The following is a 20042-nucleotide window of genomic DNA, read 5'->3' as shown; positions in this document are numbered from 1 at the left end:
CCATAGACAAGACTGGGACTTCAGTGAAAGCTACACTTTGCTCTGGCCTGTCCCAAGAAATGTATGCAAAAGAACTGTATCCATTAAGAAATGGCAACAGGGGGGTGTCTGTAAGTACTTCGGTGTTATCTGCATAGCGGATGGTGTTCATTGCTTCCCATTGATCTTGATTCTTTGGTAGGCTTCACCAAGAACAACTCGCAAAATGTCCTCAGAGAATACGTTAAAAAGGACTGGGGACAGGATACAAACTTGCCTCACACATTTTTGTATCTTGATCTCTACAGTAACATATTATTAACGTAAAATAAATTATGCACTAAGGGAGGAGGGGAGGGGGTGTTAGGGACATACAATGTAGAGACAAAGTATTTGGGGGTACGTGTTCAAATCTGGTTGAATTCTATTGCGTAAAAGGATATGCTGTAGTTGACTACTCTTGAAGCTATTAAACTTCTTGTAATAGACGATAAGAAGAGACCTTGCTGTTTGTTATATATGTTTGTCTGGTGGCCCTCGTCCTCGGCTGATAGCTTAACAATATAATAACAATAACAATATATATAATATAACAATATAACTATATATATATATAATGTCCTCAGTCGAACAGGAAACAGAGCGGCGAGTGAGTGAACAAGCTCTTGATTTATACTCTTCTTGTGCTCTTCTTGGAATCTGAAATGGAGAGGAAATAAAAACTTGCACTCCAACATGTTTTTACTTATTCCATTGATCTGTTGCTCAAGCTCTTTGGCAAGGACGTTCAATAGCCACTAAGATTTATTAACACGAAGACAGAAGAAAGTGATACGTCCGTCATTGTGTGCAGTCCAGGGTAATAAATATGCATAAAGCTGTAAATGGTTAGCATTAATACCAAGGCTGTTGAGGAGTAGCTAGTTGAAGGATCTATCTCATCCAAGGATGAGGGAGGGGATACCAGTTTCTACAAGCATTCTACTCATGCTCACAAAGGAGGAGGAGGGATTACAGAAGACTGTTGCAGTGAAGCATATAAAGAGATATCACCCCTTCCCAATTATTAATCCTTCGCGACGAATATCATGACATTACTAATTTATTACTAATAAATCGAGCGAGTTGGCCATGCGATTTGGGTCTCGTAGCTGTAAGCTTGCATTAGGGAGATGGTGGGTTCGGATCCCAACGTTGGCAGCCCTGAAGATGGTTTTCCGTGGTTTCCCATTTTCACACCAGGCAAATGCTGGGGCTGTACCTTAATTAAGGCCACGGCCGCTTCCTTCTCACTCCTAGTCTTTTCCAATCCCATCGTCGCCATAAGACCTGTCTGTGTCGGTGTGACGTAAAGCCACTAGCTTCCTTCCTAATCCTATAACTTTCCCATACGTGCATCGCCGAATAATAATAATAATAATAATAATAATAATAATAATAATAATAATAATAATAAAAACTTGGCTCAGCCCGGTGGTATTTGAAGGTGCTCAAATACATCAGCCTCGTGTCGGTAGATTAACTGGCACGTAAAAGAACTCCTGCGGGACTATATTCCGGCACCTCGGCGTCTCCAAAAACCGTAAAAGTAGTTAGTGGGACGTAAAGTTATTATTATTATTATTATTATTATTATTATTATTATTATTATTATTATTATTATTATTATTATTATTATTATTATTATTATACTATGCTAAGAATATAATAATTTAATTAATAATAATGTTATTAACCCTGACTCCCTTCCTCCTACGAAAGAAGAAATCTGACAGAAACATGCAGATGAAGAGTCAATTGACAGCATCCACAGGATCATAACTGACATCTGGACAACAGAAACACTACCAATGGATTGGACTTCAGCTATCATCCAGCCGCTGCACACAAAAGGAGTCAAGTTCGGCCCTAGCAACTATAAAGGGATCTCGCTCCTATCAGTGACTTACAAAATCTTCTCCAAAGCATTGCTTAAAAATGTTTAGGCACAATTAGATTCCTGCACAGGAGAGTACCAAGCTGTATTTAGGAAGTCAGACAGATCATCTCTGATCTGAAATCTAACAGAGCAGCAGGCGAAGACGGCATCATTGCAGAGCAGATTCTGAACCTCAAAACTATCTTTGCCTACAAAAATCTCAGGGCCTCGCCCTGTGTAGCAATTTTCGTTGACTACCAGAAAGCCTACGACTTGGTAGACACAGAGACCCTCTTTGAGTCGTTAACTGAAATGGGACTGGATAAGAAGACTTTGAATCTTGTGAAGGCTACTCTAACGAACACCATGTCCAAAGTCAAATTCAGAGGGGTATTATCAAAAAGCTTCGAGATCAAAACAGATGTTAGACAAAGAGATGGTTTGTCCCCAATCCTGTTTAACTGTCTGCTGGAGAAGGTTATTCAGGAATGGACGAATACACTAGCTGACAACTCTGGATTAAAAATTGGCTACAAGAAAGACAAGTTAACAGTCACTTGCTTAGCCTTCGCAGATGACCTCGCACTCTTAGCTTCAAGTATGGAAGAAGCTACGTACCAGCTATCCTCCCTCGAACGCATAGCAGCTAAAGTAAGGCTGAAGATCGCTGTCAACAAAACAGAATTTCTGACCAACATCAGAGGAGCACCCAACTTCATTTCTTTGGGGGACAAAATAATACGAAAGGCCAACTCATTCAAATATCTTGGAGAATGGATAACCCCAAATATGAATGAGGACCTTGCAATGAAGAATAAATGCACTAAATTAGAAAGAGCTTATCTTTGTAAGAACATATACAAGTCTAAATCCCTCTCCTTGAATCTTAGACACTACAACACCGTAGTAAGACCATCTATACTGTACGCCTGAGAATGCCTAAACATGACCCGGAAAGGACAACTCAAGAAAACAGGAACTGAAAGAGAGAAATATCCTCAGAAGGATTGTGGGTCCCTTTAAAGAAGGAGACGGGTACAGAATCAAGCACAACAATAAACTGTACAGTAAAATAGAAAGCATTGCAACAGCTATGAGGAAGAGAAGACTAATGTTCTATGGTCACATAGTCAGGATGGACAGCCAGAGACTCACTTCAAGAATATCGAACACTGTATCTAGAAGGAAAGCAACAAATGCCAAATGGATGAATTTAGTTCGTAAATACCTACAATACATAAACATTCATCACATTGACATTTAAAACCGAAATAAGTTCAGAAACATTGTAGGCCCAAATGAATAATAATAATAATAATAATAATAATAATAATAATAATAATAATAATAATAATAATAATAATAATAACCCTTCCTGACGCCATGTGATTCTTTTTCATATGCAAATCTCAACCTAGAATTGACTGAGATTGGAACCTCAGCCTTCTAAGCGGGAAGCCAGCAGCTAAGCCACTGAGCTAATCATGCTCCCAAAAAAATAATGAAAAAGATAATAATCCTACACAATGTCAGTTTCATTAGGCGAATTACACCATTGTAGTCTTCGGCTCATTGTATCCCCGTTCAATTCTCGACTGGACTGGTTTATTTTTTCTTACAATTTGCTAAAGGAGTGGGAATGAAATGGGCGCCTACAGTGGGGTTCGAACCCACTCTCTTCCAAATGCAAGGTGACAGCTACGTGACCCAAACCGCGCAGCCATTCACTCAGTCAGGGCCGGGTTTTGTTAGCTAACTCAGTGCTGGGTGTTTGTGATCGAGTACAATGCGGTCCTGAAAATTCAGTATTTATTGACTTGGCCCATAACGGGTGACTACAGTGTGATGGCTGTAGTGCCACCATAGCTCAACTGGATAGAACACCCGACGTGAAATCGGGAGCTTGTGGTTTCTGATCCCACTGCTTTCTGTATTCAACAACTCCTCCATACCTACTGGACACGACCTAATACACTGACGTTGATTTCGAGTACAATTGATGATTATTTATGTATCATTTCTATAATTACCATTTAAAATAAAAGATGACTCTATATGTACCTAATTATGTAGCTTAGTCCGGCTCCATGGCTAAATGGTTAGCGTGCTGGCTTTTGGTCACAGGGGTACCGCGTTCGATTCCCGGCAGGGTCAGGAATTTTAGCCATCATTGGTTAATTTCACTGGCACGGGGGCTGGGTGTATGTGTCTTCTTCATCATCATTTCATCTTCATCATGACGTGCAGGTCGCCTACGGGAGTCAAATCAAAAGACCTCCACCTGGCGTGCCGAACATGTCCTCCGACACTCCCGGCACTAAAAGACATACGCCATTTCCTTTTTATGTAGCCCAAGCAATGTTTGTGCAACGCGTAACTGCCTATCGTTATAACTAGGGGGCTGAAGTTGATTTTTTTTTGTTTTCACTTTGCATCAGAACGTTGCTCAGTAGTATAGAAATACATTATGCAGTATAACGAAGGTTAATAACGCGTTATTGTTTTTCATTTTTTGCCGATTTGGGATAATCTGTCATTACTTCATCTTTCAAGAAGGTTTTAGGTCAATATATAGCATTTCAAAGAATGTTTGGATCATTTTATAAAGTTTTTCTTAATATATGTATTCTTTATTGTCAGACTGATAAAAATTCACAAGCGACAATACAAAAAAAAAAATGTTCTTACATTATGTTTAAATTGACCAACTGTCTTTCATGGTCAACCAAGCTGACCAGCAGCTGTTGGTCACTAAAAAAGGGGTAACGAAAGGAGTGATGCTTGTGTATCCAAGATATGTGCAGGAACACATAGAACTGTTATAATTAAACCTTGAACCCCACGGCACTTAACGCCCTTGAAAGGGACTTGGCCTGCCCATTGACCGCTGCTCAGCCCGAAGGCCTGCAGATTACGAGAGGTCGTATGGTCAGCACGACGCATCCTCTCGGCCGTTATTCTGGGCTTTCGAGACCGGGAACTGTTATAATTAGGAGAAAATATTTCCTAACGTGTTGCAAGCACCGACTTTCGCACTCGCCCCTACAGCCAGTCGTTCACCCCTTCGTTCCTCAATGCCAAGAACAAACAAAAAAGACAAAGGGTTGGAAACAAAAGAGTTAACTTTCCGCTTCAGTGCAGAGTTATCCTCCGAAGTGTATACTATAATTCTGTGCGAGACACATGCAATATTGAAACCACCGCAACGTGTACTTCTAAAATAGCTAACAAATGAATGAAAACCCACAGCCTATTTCCAGTCATTCGAGCGTGTCAGGAATGGAATGAATGAATCCCTCTTCTAGCGGCGAGGATAGGAATTGTGCCGGCTGTCGAAGCCTGTCGCACTCCTCTGGGGCAATGATTAAAGACTGACAGATGAAATGAAATGAAATGATAGTGGAGAGTGTTGCTGGAATGAAATATGACAGAGAAAACCGGAGTACCCGGAGAAAAACCTGTCCTGCCTCCGCTTTATCCAACACAAATCTTACATGGAGTGACCGGGATTTGAACCACGGAACCCAGCGGTAAGAGGCCTGCGCACTGCCGCTTAAGCCACGGAAGTTGCTCAGCTAGCGAACGAATATGAAAAAAAAAAAACATGCTTACGACAGATGGACATGTTGTATTTTGTAAATTGTGCATTGTTAAAGTGAGTGCGGAAAAGGACGTTTACAGCAACACATTAAACAGGAAAACCACTGAAATTTGTAAGAAGTCCAAAGAACAACAAGGGTTCCCAGGTTATTTGGGGGCAGAGTGCTAGCACTATATCCAACAAATCATTATGTCCATATTATATACACTTCCAAGTAAATTAGGAGGTAATTATTTCCGTAATTACAAGATGTATTTAACACATTAAACCGAAAAACATCTGAATTCTGTAAGGAGTGCGAACAACAATAGTTCCATCCAGCAAATCATTATGTCCATTTTATATATACTTCCAATTAAACTAGGAGGTAATTATTTCTGTAAATACAAGATATATTCAATGAATATAACGGGGATGATGCCCGCCTCTGTGGTGTAGTGGTTACTGTGATTAGCTGCCACCCCCAGAGGCCCGGGTTCGATTCCCGGCTCTGCCACGAAATTTGAAAAGTGGTCCTACGAGGGCTGGAACGAGGTCCACTCAGCCTCGGGAGGTCAACTGAGTAGAGGGGGTTCGATTCCCTCCTCAGCCATCCTGGAAGTGGTTTTCGGGTGGTTTCCCACTTCTCCTCCAGGTAAATGCCGGGATGGTCCCTAACTTAAGGCCACGGCCGCTTCCTTCCCTCTTCCTTGTGTATCCTTTCCAAACTTCCCATCCCCCCACCAGGCCCCTGTTCAGCACAGCAGGTGAGGCCGCCTGGGCGAGGTACTGGTCAACCTCCCCAGTTGTATCCCCAGACCCAGAGTCTGAAGCTCCAGGACACTGCCCTTGAGGCGGTAGAGGTGGGATCCCTCGCAGAGTCCGAGGGAAAAACCGACCTTGGAGGGAAAACAGATAACGAACGAACGATAACGGGGATATATTACTTGTAAAATCATTGTTACACTGTCACCGGAATTCAGTTTGGTCAGTTATTTGAAGTCATTTTTGCTTATTTTATAGTATGTTTCCGTAAATTTAAGGGCATTTAATTGATTATTTTCAGTTTCTTTTAGATCAACATCCAACCCTAGTATAACTTCTTGGAAGTGGCTTGATGAGAAACTAATTGAATAACCCCAGTCAGGAGACTGTTAATAGTGCTAACTGTTGCACTGTGGAAATGGACGAGATAAGAACAGAATCTCTCAGACTTTCCTTAATAATCTGAAACTGAATAAGACATGAATAATAAAAATATTGTGAATAAAACAAACGATTTCTCAAATTGAGCGTCATCGTCTACGTTCCTGGTTTATCACACACATCCTGTAATTACATGTTGGCCGGGCCTGTTGTTATTCCACTGTTTCCACATACGTGTTATCTCTTCCTAGACCACACCCTGATGAAAGATGTAATTAAGGTTTCTTAGCCTGTTCGCGTGCAAAATCCTTAAGAAATTCTCCGGAGGTGTGTCTCAGAGTTTATTACAGAGATATCGTAATTATTGCTAGCATGTATCTTTGGCAGTGTTATAATAAACGTTGAAAATTTTGTATCGGTACCCGTTTTACTAATTTAGCCAGTAGCATGTATTATAAAGTCGGCGGATTCTTTCTCCCAAGAGAACAGCACAGTGCAAAGGGAAGAATCGTGTTTCTTGTAGCACATAAGACTACCACCAGACTTAGCCAAATAACCTGGGAGGAGGTACAGTGGGCTCTTCCTGGCTTTGCTAGATTGGCTCATAATTGGATAAGTGGTGAGTACGTAGAGCTTGGGTCTCGTTTCTTACCCGTTAGTGTGTGATAATGTATGGAAGAGAGAGCGGAACTTTTTGTAGCAATGAAATGAGAGCACACTATTTTATCGAGAAAGAATCTCTAGCTAGAGTTTTAATTATTTTGACTGTTTAGGAATAACTTGTGTTTCTTTCTTAATCCGTTTACCCTCCAGGATTGGTTTTTCCCTCGGTTCACTGAGGGATCGCACCTCTACCGCCACAAGTGCGGTGTGGGTCGGGGGATACAATTGAGGAGGACCAGTACCTTGCCCAGGCGGCCTCACCTGCCATGGTGAACAGGGACCTTATGGAGAGGGCGATGGGAATATCGAAAGGGACAGACAAGGAAGAGGGAAGGAAGCGCTCGTGATCTTAAGTTAGGTACCATCCGGGCATTTGCCTGAAGGAGAAGTGGGGAAACCACGGAAAACCACTTCTAGGATGGCTGAGTTGGGAATCGCACCCCCTTCTCCTCAGTTGAACCCTCAAGGCTGAGTGAACCCTGTTTCAGCCCTTGTACCACTTTTCAAATTTCGTGGCAGAGCCGGGAATCGAACCCGGGCCTCCGGGAGTGGCAGCTATTCGCACTAACTACTACACCACAGAGGCGGACAAGGAATAACTACCAAATTAAATAACTAATGATATCAAAAGATTGTAATTATATGTTAAATCAAATAAGTAGGTGTTCATAACCTATGTAGAGACCAAAACTTTCAGCAAGAAAATATACTGTTTTATTTTTGCCTTTAATCTCTTTTGGACAGACTCTCCAAATATGTCCGGCTGTGTCAGAATAACAGCGATAAGACGAAAGTGATAATACAAAAAGAATACTATTGTGGCGATAGTCAGCTGTTGATTAGTTGAAATTCCTGACATCCTTATACAGGATTCGTCATCGGAGCCATGACCTTTATACTTTTACACTGCCAAAAGATAAACTACAATATCTTAGACACGAAATCCAATTTAATCAACTTTACACCTGTAGTCAATGAAGGGGGATCAGAGAAAATGATTATACACAGCACAACACATGAGAAGATTTCACAATGTAGTGTGTGCCATAAGTACTGTTACAAATAAAACCCTGTCTGTTTGATTGGGATACTTTAATCTAGGATGACCCAATCAGTACACTCGCATACAGTTAGGCCTATACTTGACAATAGATGGCAGCCTTCAACTAATTATTTATTTTTATTTATTTCATATGACCCTGGGCAAAGCGGAGGCGAGACAGGTTTTTCTCCGGGTACTCCGGTTCTCCCTGTCATATTTCATTCAAGCAACATTCTCCAATATCATTTCAACTCATCTGTTATTCATTAATCATTGCTCCCGAAAAGTGCGACAGGCTTCGGCAACCGGCACAATTCCTATCCTCGCCGCTAGATGAGGGCTTCATTCATTCCATTCCTGACCCGGTCGAATGACTGGAAACAGGCTGTGGATTTTCTTTTCATGACCCAGGACATTCTAGGTTTGCCAAATGACACAGAATAAATGCACCGTATTTTTTTTTATGAAAGATGATAAATTGTTAATATTAAAAATAATGTAGGTTACAATTACCATGTTAAATGATATGAACTCCATATAAATGATTTCGAAGAATCGAGGCAATTTGATTATTGAGACGACTATCTCATCTTGTAGATTTCTGGACACCCGCTGTGTGGGGGGACGCAGATGAATACACCCACAGTATCCCCTGCCTGTCTTAAGAGGCGACTAAAAGGGGCGACCAAGGGATGATTGAATTAGAACCATGAAATTACTTGTGATTAGTACCATCACGCGGGGAAAGCCATGGGTCGCCTTTACTTGCAAGTAGTACCATTATGTTAGGTACACAATAGGTTTGTGATTAGTAGCAGCAGAGAACGGTTCACTGTGGGTTTCCAGTACCTGTGATTAGTACCACTATATGCGGAACATCACGGGCTTACGTTGCCTGTGATTTTTACCATTATGTGAGAAACACCACGGGTCTGGGCGTTGCCTGTGATTAGTACCATTATACGAGCGACACTGTTGCTTGTGATTTGTACCCACTATGTGATGAACATCACGAGATAGTACGAGTCTCCGTGATAAGTACACCTATGTGAGATGCATCATGGGTTTGCGTTGCCTACAAGTGGCGCCATTATGTGAGAAACACCATAGGTCTGCGTTACCTGTACGACGTACAATACTTGTGAGTTGTACCATAATATTTGGAACACTGTGAGTTTACGCTACCTTTGATTAGTACCGCAACTTGAGAAAAACCATTATTCTACTTTACTAGCGAAAAGTGCCATTATGAGGGACGGTTGACCCGGATATTGAACCCCTTTGGACAACAAGCATGACCTAGATGTTAGGCCTCCTTTAAACAACAAGCATCACCATCATCATCATCATCATATTTCTGGACAGTTGATATTTTTGTCGCCACGTCACGAAAGATTTGGGATTGTACCCCTCGCGCCAAAGAAAAGTCCAGTTACAGTAATTTTTTGAAGGTTGTAAGACTCAGGAAAGGATGGTTGGACTATAAATATTCTTTTTCACATTGTCAACGTCAGTAGGCTGAGAGGATGAAAATTCAAAGCCTGCCATTGGATCAATAATTTCTGATTCGTTCCTCCGTCTATCAGTCGTTAATAATATCAATCCTGCGAGTGCTGCCTCTATCGGCGATGCAGTGGACTTCTTCGTACACGTCCATATTTTTTAGACGAAGAGTATTAGCAATCATTTTTCTGATGATATTATGACGTTTGATTCTAAGCAGTTCTCGTTGATGGCAACTCCCCAGCACTCACTGCAGTGTGTGCTGGTAGAACGTTCCGGCAGCGTACGCGCTGGTGCAACCATCGCTGTCATCTTCAACATCTCCCTCTATTCCGAACAAGTTAAACTATCCCTTCTGGTAACCCAAGAATTAGCGGAAGGAACTTGGGCAAACACCTCTTCCTTTCTGTGGACAGAAGCACCTAGCTTCAAATTCGCGTGTTCTGAGTATATCTCGCAGTCGTCTAACAGATGTTGATATCTCTGCATTTAGTTGAAGTTCAGATTGGCAGGGTGTTTTTACTGCTGCGGAATTTCGAACAGCGTTTACGTGTGAGTCATTCGCAGTTTCTAAGTTAAGGGTGATGTTCAGCTGTTGAAGGTACGCTTCCCAAGTAGCGCGCATTAATGCTAACCCTTTATAACTTATTTGTGCTCGAATGAATCATACTTGTCGGCATGTCACTCGGGAGTTGTAGAATTTATTTAAGTGCGCTTCTGGTTGTGTTGTCCGCATTTATCAGACTTAGTTTGGAAATTTTCTCATCCGAAACAGTCTGGAAGGTGTATATCATTGTTGGACCAATAAACTGATCTATTACAGTCATTTCTTGATGCCGCTGGAGTGAGTGAGTCCGGTAACCTGATCTAAATTAACTTTCAATTTTTCAAGTACTTTAAATTATTAAAAATATCTTGTCCTCTCAGCAGATCTCCTGCTACCCGGTTTTGACTAGGGGTTTAGGCTGGATGCCCTTCCTGAAGCCATACGATTTTTTAGACGCAAATCTCAATCCAGAATCGACTAGGACTGGAACCTCAGCCTTCTAAGTGGGAAGCCAGCAGCTAAGCCACTGAGGTAATCATGCCTCAATAATAATAATAATAATAATAATAATAATAATAATAATAATAATAATAAGCCTACGCAATGTCAGTGTTCTTAGGCGAATGGCACCATAGTAGTCTTCGGCTCATTGCATCCCGCGTTAAATTTTTGGCTGGACCGGTTTATTTTTTCTTAAAATTTGCTGAATGCGTGGGAATGAAAAGACCGGGGCTTTAATTAAGGTACAGCCCCAGCAATTGCCTGGTGTGAAAACACCGAGCTCGATAGCTGCAGTCGCTTAAGAGCGGCCAGTGTCCAGTATTCGGGAGATAGTGGGTTCGAACCCCACTGTCGGCATAACTGAAGATGGTTTTCCGATGTGAAATCGGGAGTTTGTGGTTACTGATACCAGTGGTGTCCGGTTGACCAATTTTTCTGTATTTAGCTTCTCTTCAATACCTACTGGACACGACATAATACGTCGAACGTTTTTTCGAGTACGATTGATGATTATGATAGGTCTTATGGTGACGATGGGATGGGAAAAGCCTAGGAGTGTGAAAGAAACGGCCGTGGCCGTGGTGTGAAAATGGGAAACCACGGAAAACCATCTTCAGGGTTGCCAACAGTGGAGTTTGAACCAACTATCTCCCGGATGCAAGCTCACAGCTGCGCGCTTCTAACCGCAGGGCCAACTCGCGCGGTGGAGCAGGAATCTGGAACTGTAAACTGACATTCAACTGTCCTGAAGGTGGTTTTCAGACGGTGGAATTGAACTCCTCTATCGGCAGATCTGAACATGGTATTCCGTAGGTTCCCATTTCACAAGAGACAAATGCTGGCGTTGTACCTTAAGGACAAGGCCACTTCCTGCCCAGTCAATTCCCTATACCATCGTCGCATAAATGAATTTTTTAAAAGTGCCTGAATTGGTGCGTCGTTAAATCACTAGCAAGAAGAAAGGGGATGAAGACATTCGGTGCTGGTTTGGCAAGGAACACGTCTTGGTCGATATAACGTAGCTTCAACTGTAAGCTGAGAGACGACTGTCTGAAGTCGCTTCTTCGACCCCGAAATTGTTACACTGGAACTAAGAGGTCAGGACTTCAGGACTGCTGGAGGGTTATTTTTTGCTAGTTGCTTTACGTCGCACCGACACAGATAGGTCTTATGGCGACGATGGGACAGGGAAGGGCTAGGAGTGGGAAGGAAGCGGCCGGTACAGCCCCAGCATTTGCCTGGTGTGAAAATGGGAAACCACGGAAAACCATGTTCATGGCTGCCGACAGTGGGGTTCGAACCTACTATCTCCCGAATACTGGATACTGGCCGCACTTCAGCGACTGCAGCTATCGAGCTCGGTGCTGGAGGGTTAACAGAGTTAGGGATTGTACAAGTCCACGAGAGTGAACTGTTTAATCATCCTGTTGCGCTCTTCGTGATCTAAGGGCATAGATAGATATGTTTCCCAAAAGTTGAACAATTCCGTATACTTTAGTAGTTGTGGGGTTCCAGCTATACAGCTCATTTTTATCCGAGTCGCAGAGGACCTCTATAATGATGTCACTCAGGGTGTTCCCATTTCTCGCCCCCCGCTGTAAAAACTGGTTATGAGATAGATGGTCTCAGGTGAAAACCAGTTTGGATAATCTCCAGTGTTAATGAATTGATGTATAGGATAACTAGCTAGACTTGTCGGCATAATGACTTGGAAATCATATAATTTGGCTGATATTCCGCGGTTCCTACAACTAGAATGTAAATAACACACGACAAAGTTGTATTTCTTATTCTGATGTCCTTTATAGCAAGTGTAAGGAAACAAATTCACATCCAGTTTCAGAGATTCATGTGACGTACTGAAGAACATTAGACTGTAAATTACCGCCATTAATCAAGAGTTGACAACTTTTAAATTGTCCAACGGCTCACTTCGTTTCGTGTTCTTTTTTTTTTTTTGCATTTCCCACCTGACTCGATTCAAGTGTTGACTTACCTTATTACTGTACATATTAATCAGAAATTATTGTAATAATAATAATAATAATAATAATAATAATAATAATAATAATAATAATAATAATAATAATAATAATAATAATAATAATAATCTTAATTATAATATTTTGTCTTCACACTGCAAATATTTGCCTCATACTCCGTTTTTATGTTGGATGAGGTACAGTAGACAAAATTCGAAGCCGGTCTCGTGGTGTAGGTATAGCGTGCCTGTCTCTTAACCCGGGGCTTCGGGTTCGATTCCCGGTCAGTTCAGATGATTTATCTGGATCTGAGGGCTGCTTCCAGGTCCACTCAGCCTACGTGATTACAGTTAAGGAGCTATCTGAAAGTGAGATATAGGCCCCGCTCTAGAAAGCCAAGAATAACAGCCAAAAGGATTCGACGCGACAACCACGAGACACCTCGCAATCTGCAGGCCTTCGAGATAAGGGGCGGTCGCTTGGTAGGTCAACAAGACTCTTTCGGAATTTTAGATCCATGGAGTTTGGTTTGGATTTTTATACAAAATTCTGAGTTATGTTGAGTTTGTTTGTTACAAAATTTAGGATAAACGGGCAACATAAATTCTTGAAACTGAGGGATATCCGGTTTGTGTATTAGGCTATATATTATTTGTTTGGTATACAGTCCCCTAACAAACGTAATAGAAAACTTTCTTCAGCTTATCCCATCTTTTCCTGGGGTCGCTGGAGCCACCGAAGCTCATTTTGGTTTTGGCCGTGAGTTTAAGGTTGGATGCCCTTCCTGATGCCACGTGATTTTTGAGATGAAGATCTCCCGCAAGATTGGCCGGAATGCGAACCTCAGCCTTTTGGGTGGGAAATCAGCCAGCAGCTAAACCACTGCACTAATCACCTCCACCCCCCTCAGTGGTGTAACAAGTATAAGGGGCCAAAACAGGAAACACATTTCTCCCTTAATATTATCTATATCGAACAACAGTACACTATAGTAGTTTATAAATTCCGATCTCTTTAGTTTCATGAACTTTTATAGAGCGAGAAATAATACCGGAGATATCCAAGTTTAGAACAGAGAAAGAATGTATCAGATTCTAATTGAATCCCAGGAAGAGCTCGTCGCTCGGGTGCTTGCAGCTGCATACTCTCTGCAAAACGTACTGGGGTCCTTGAACGTAAACGTCGTCGTGTATTGACGCAGGAGGACGCACATTTGAACAGTTAAAAAAAAAAAACAATTTAATTGACATTTTTTACTCTCAACCACCTCAAAATGTACTTTAACTGTTGATTTCCAACCCATGATGACGTAATAATAATATGTGTTTTTGTCTCTTCTGTCATCCATAGAAGTCTGAATATTGAATTTTGATGCATACTGTAATTCTAAAATTCTATCAACATCAACATCAACATCAAATATCAGGTCTGTTGTCCGCCTCCATGGCTAAATGGTTAGCGTGCTGGCGTTTCTTCCAGGGGGTACCGGGTTCAATTCTCGGCCGCGTCGGGGATTTTAACCTTCATTGGTTAATTCCGATGGCTTGGGGGCTGGTTGTGTGCGCCGTCTTAATCATTAGAATTCATTTTGGTAAGGCCCCATCCTCATAGATGCGCAGGTCGCCAATACGGCGTCATCCCAAAAGACATGCAGCCGGCCTCTTCGGAGGCCACACGCCATTATTATTATTGTTATTATTATTATTATTATGAAGAATGAAATGGCGTGTGGCTTTTAGTGCCGGGAGTGTCGGAGGACAAGTTCGGCTCGCCAGATGCAGGTCTTTTGATTTGACACCCGTAGGCGACGTGCGTGTCGTGATGAGGATGAAATGATGATGAATACGACTCCCAGCCCCGTACCAGCGAATTAACCAATTATGGTTAAAATTCCCGACCCTGCGGGGAATCGAACCCGGCACCCCTGTGACGAAAGACCAGCACGCTAACCATTTAGCCATGGAGCCGGACATTATTATTATTATTATTATTATTATTATTATTATTATTATTATTATTATTATTGTTACGATGTTTTGTGGACCGGCAGAGGTGAAAGAAGGTGCTGGGATGAATAGGTCTCAACTTACGAAATTAAAGTTAATTTAAAATTTAACAAAGGTTATATTTTCTTTTCAAGATCAAGAAATAACAAGTATAACAGGTACTCAGTAGCATATCAACAAATTAAGAATGTACAATTGCAATTTGTTAATGGATTTGGGCTTCGAGCCCCCAGACACGCAATCCTTGAGCAATGAGCCCAACTTTACCTATGTACAAAGTTCAACAAAGGGGCAGAAACCCCATTCATGCCAAGGAGCACTAGCTCCCAATTACCCAGTTAAGCCTGCTCGAGGCACACAGAAACCAAATTTAAGAAAGAGCAACCCGCTCTCAAAGTTCAAGCCTATTCAAAGGCCACACCAAACTCCACCTTCAAGCTGCCCTCCAGGCACACAAGAACAGGGGTAAAAATACCCAACCTACTGAGGCCTATTCAGTAAAGAAACAGGACAATTACATGGCCCCAAAATACCAACTTGAGTGGAGGCGTAACTTGCACTCCTAATACACTTTTTTAAAATCTATTTGGCACCAGGCCGCTTATGCAAGGGCTAATCCCATACTACGGAGGTGACACGATAGGAAAACTTTATTACATTACGAAGAGAAGGGAAACTGTTATGAAAACGTAGTCACCTCAAAACAATATGAGTGGGAGCTCGAGAGGGTTAGGCACTCTCTATCCCAATTTGTAGTTAAAGAGACAGAATTTATACCAAGTGTCTTTTACATTTTAAAGGAAAGTTACATGATAAAAGTTTCGAACCTGCCCCGAGGGTTAAACTGCTGAGCTAGCGAGAAAAGAAGTTATTAAAAGGCCATTACCTTATGGATGAACTGCTGCCCGAAGAAAGAGGCGCTTCCCGCCCCCTGCTACATAATCACACTAGGATAGATGTTACTGAACTGGCCCGGAGACCAGAAAATCAGCAGTTTAAATACCCTCGTGGAACATTCGAGACCTTTCAAGAATGAGAACCCACACCCCCCTCAATTTTATTGGGTAGCATAAAGCAACATCTCCATATCGGAGAAGACATACGTTATTGGTCAAAAATTAATTAGAGAAATTCGGGATTGGCTAAATTCAAAACAAGCGGAAAGAGAAGGGTTATACTGCCAACCCAAAAAATAACTGAAAGAAATTTAACAAAGAACAAACTTATGACTACAAAATTTCTTCAAAAAAAGTTCCTTCACTTCGCACTAGGGTGCACAATTGTAGTTCTTAAGTAGTGCCATCTAGAAGAGAATATTCACACTTCTTACTGTAGAGAAAACAAAAACGAATCGAAACTGACATAGTTCAGAACACTTCAAAATTTACAGTAGGGACATCTTCTGAGAAATCGTAGAATTAATGTGGTTGTTAAAGTTCAGGCTTCCCCCAGTAGAGGAGTTTCAACTGGCGCAATGTTTGAATTAGCGGCGTGGAGGTGTACCGCCCGGTACAATTATTATTATTATTATTATTATTATTATTATTATTATTAAAAAGTCTGTTGGAGGTATTGAAAAGATTAGTGCTTATTATTTCACCATTCCATACAGGATGTCTTTACGTGTTAATGATACACTTTCATATCTAATTGGCATGTCTTCTGTTTTTCAGGTAATAATGATTTACGTCATCACCACATCAATTCCAACTACTCTCTGGACCGCAAGCACCTGTCATCATCGGCCTCGACTTCCTCATCTCCCCCGCTGGCAGTGGCGTCGTTATCGTCACTACCTCTGGTATCCAGTGGAAAGATGATGGGCTACGATAGTCTGGAGAGCGTTCGTAAATCACCGGGACCTAACGGAGTGCGGCACAGCAGTCGTGCTAACAGGTCAGCTGCTCCATTCCTCTGTTACCACGACCCATGTGGTTACCTAGACGAACTACTGTCAGCATTGCTTACATTTCCCCAACTCAGCATATCCTAGCATATTCCGTTAAACTATCGAATTAGATTAGATTTATTTTGTCTGGCAAGATGAAGGCCATTAGGCCCTCTCTTCCATCTAACAGGAAAATACTATATTTCACATACAGCATTTCAAAGAAAAAAAATTAAAGAATTACATATGAAATAGCTTAAACGTACTAAACAACACAGCATTATAGTGTGCGTTAAGTGACCATGAGAAGTTACTCAGAATTGCCCGACCAAGCGGCTACTACGTTGTCGCGTTATCTCACTCATAATTTTCATAATTTTCTTTGGTGTAAATGGTTCTGGGTTAGATTTCCGACCGGGTCGGGGATTTAACCTTAACTGGTTAATTCTTCTAGCTCCCTGGCTGGGTGTCTCTGATGTCTTCAGCTTTAAAGTAATCTTATGTAAGGACCCCTGCATCAGGCTTCTCCGGAAACCATACTCCATTATTATTATTATTATTATTATTATTATTATTATTATTATTATTATTATTATTATTAATAATAATAATAGTAGTAGTAGTAGTAGTAGTAGTAGTAGTAGTAGTAGTATCACCTCACCCACTCAATGGTCCGGGTCCATGGCTAAATGGTTAGCGTGCTGGCCTTTGGCCACAGGGGTCCCGGGTTCGATTCCGGACAGGGTCGGGAATTTTAACCATCATTGGTTAATTTCCCTGGCACGGGGACTGGGTGTATGTGTTGTGTTCATCATCATTTCATCCTCATCACGACACGCAGGTCGCCTACGGGTGTCGAATCAAAAGACCTGCATCTGGTGAGCCGAACGCGTCCTGGGATCTCCCGGCACTAAAAGCCAAACGCCATTTCATTTTTACCCACTCAATGCACTGCGCTCCATGGAAAATTTCACTGAATTAAACATCACTTGTACCAGGCCAAAATATTTTACTTCGTAAAAACGAATCAGCTTTCTTTCTTTCCTTCTTTCTTTCTTTCTTTCTTAATCCGTTTACCCTCCAGGATTGGTTTCTCCCACGGACTCAGCGAAGGATTCCACCTCTACCACCTCAAAGGCAGTGTCCTGGAGCGTGAGACATTTTATCGGGGGAATACAGCTGGGAAGGAGGACCAGTGCCTCTCCCAGGCGCCCTCGCCTGATATGCTGAGGAGGGGCCTTATGGGGGTGGGAAGATTGGAAGGGATAGAGAAGGAAGAGGGAAGCCGTAAGTTAGCTAGCATCCCGGCATTTGCCAGGAGGAGAAGTTGGAAACCACGGAAAATCACTTCGAGAATGGCTGAGATGGGAATCTAACCCCCTCTACTCAGTTGACCTCCCGAGGCTGAGTGGACACCACTCCAGCCCTCGTACCATTTTCAAATTTCGTTGCAGAGCCGGGAATCGAACCCGGGCATCCGGGGGTGTTAGCTAATCACACTAACTACTACACCACAGAGACGGATAAGCAGCTTCTTATTTAACATAATAATAATAATAATAATAATAATAATAATAATAATAATAATAATAATAATAATAATAATAATAATAATAATAGTAATAATAATAAATGGAAACCTCATGAAATTGCAGCCAAGACTGGACTCCACATATCGCTATCTAGATGCGAAACCTCTAAAAACTACATTCGGAAAAATTAATCAAGGGAATAAGTTCAAGTACCTAGGAGAAGTGATTCAGCCATCAGGCTTGAATCGTTAAGCAAATAAGGAGACGATCTAAAAATTACAGAAGGCCTATAGACTCACCTGGAACAGATACAAAAAACAAACAAAAAATCAATATCCAGGATCGCAAAATTAAGACATTACAACTCACTTGTCAAACCTGAAGCACTACGCCTCGGAAACCTTGATTATTGGAAGCAGTCACCTATTAGAGACATAGAGAAGCAGGAGAGGAAAATGTTAAAGGAAACCTTTGGTCCAGTTTGCTCAGAGGGAATCTGGATGAAACGGATGTCTCGGGAGCTTTATCAGCATTCTGAAAAGATCACCGACACCATCAGAAAAAGGTGATGAAAGTTCTATGGCCACATTCCCAGAATGAACAGTGACAGGCTCACCAAAAGGATTCTCAACCTTGCTCTATCAATGAAAGTCAAGAGCAACTGGCTTAGTGGAATAGAAAAAGACCTTCGGGAAATTGGCATCACACAGGAAATTGTTCAAGATCTATTCCAGTTCAAAAAAGCAGTCAAAAATCATTTTGCTGAGAAAATGAATACTAGGACCAATAAATCATGGACTGAAGAACGGGGAGAAATGTTCAGTGCCCAGATGAAGAGATTTTGGGATAATAAAAAATCAACATCAGCTAAGTTATATCGCGCTCCATAGATTGACATGACGGTGTAAAAAAGGAAGCAATAGAATCCTTACAAAAAGTTTTTGAAGAAATCTGGATCAAAGAAGGGATTCCAGAAGAATGAGAGATGGTCTTTATCCACCCAATCCACATGATCGGGGATAAAATGAACCCCAGCAACTATAGGGGCATATCATTTTTATGATATTACATATAAGATATTCTCAAAGGCCTTACTTAGTAGAACAGAACCACAGTTAGATAATCAGTAGGGAGAATATCAAGCGGGATTCAGAAAGGGGAGATCCCGTCGGGAACAAATCTTGAACCTTAAAAATCTTATAGCGTACCAGAAATCTAGGGCAAAAACATACGTCAACAACTTTGTTAACTCCCAAAAGGCGTACGACTCACTGGACCAGGAAAATCTCCCTTCTCTGTACTCAAATAATTCGGTCTGGACAACAAAACAACAAACCTCATTAGGGAAACTCTCACAAATATATTTTGCAAAGTCAAATTCACGGAAGACTTGTCAGCTCCTTTTCAGATCAAAACTGGTGTCCGACAGGATGGCGTACTGTCCCCCATACTTGGAGAAGTTAGTCAGAGAGTGGGATAAGACAACCAGTGGTGTAATTCGATTGGGAACGGTAAACAGGGGTATCAAGTTCAAATGTTTAGTTTTCGCAGACGACATGGCCTTACTAACTGAGACGTGGGAGGAAGTCAAGGAGCAGTGCATCGACCTGCTTAAGCAGGCAGAGAAGATGTCTCAAAATCGCCTGTGAAAAGACCAAAATAATAACCAACATTAAGAATCCTCCAAAATATTTTAAGGTGGGAGGAATAAAACATAGAGATCGTCAGGGATTTCAAATACCTTAGTGAATGGAT

At 41.6% G+C, this 20042-nt stretch overlaps 1 protein-coding gene across 5 annotated transcripts in view; it reads left to right on the top strand.

Moving 5' to 3' along the window:
- The window catches only part of LOC136886505 (leucine zipper putative tumor suppressor 2 homolog), a 791346-nt gene that overhangs the window by 749595 nt on the left and 21709 nt on the right, over positions 1-20042 (top strand). For all 5 annotated transcript variants that reach the window (XM_068231046.1, XM_067159329.2, XM_067159335.2 and 2 more), the window contains one exon: positions 16541-16763. In XM_068231046.1, coding sequence (XP_068087147.1) covers positions 16541-16763 — 223 coding nt within the window. The remainder of the gene's footprint in view (positions 1-16540; positions 16764-20042) is intronic.

The sequence above is a fragment of the Anabrus simplex genome, chromosome 1, assembly GCF_040414725.1.
Source record: "Anabrus simplex isolate iqAnaSimp1 chromosome 1, ASM4041472v1, whole genome shotgun sequence".
In the NCBI taxonomy this organism is placed as follows: Eukaryota; Metazoa; Arthropoda; class Insecta; order Orthoptera; family Tettigoniidae; genus Anabrus; species Anabrus simplex.
Note: the sequence above shows the minus strand (reverse complement) of the source record. Positions and strands in the feature narration are given on the sequence as shown.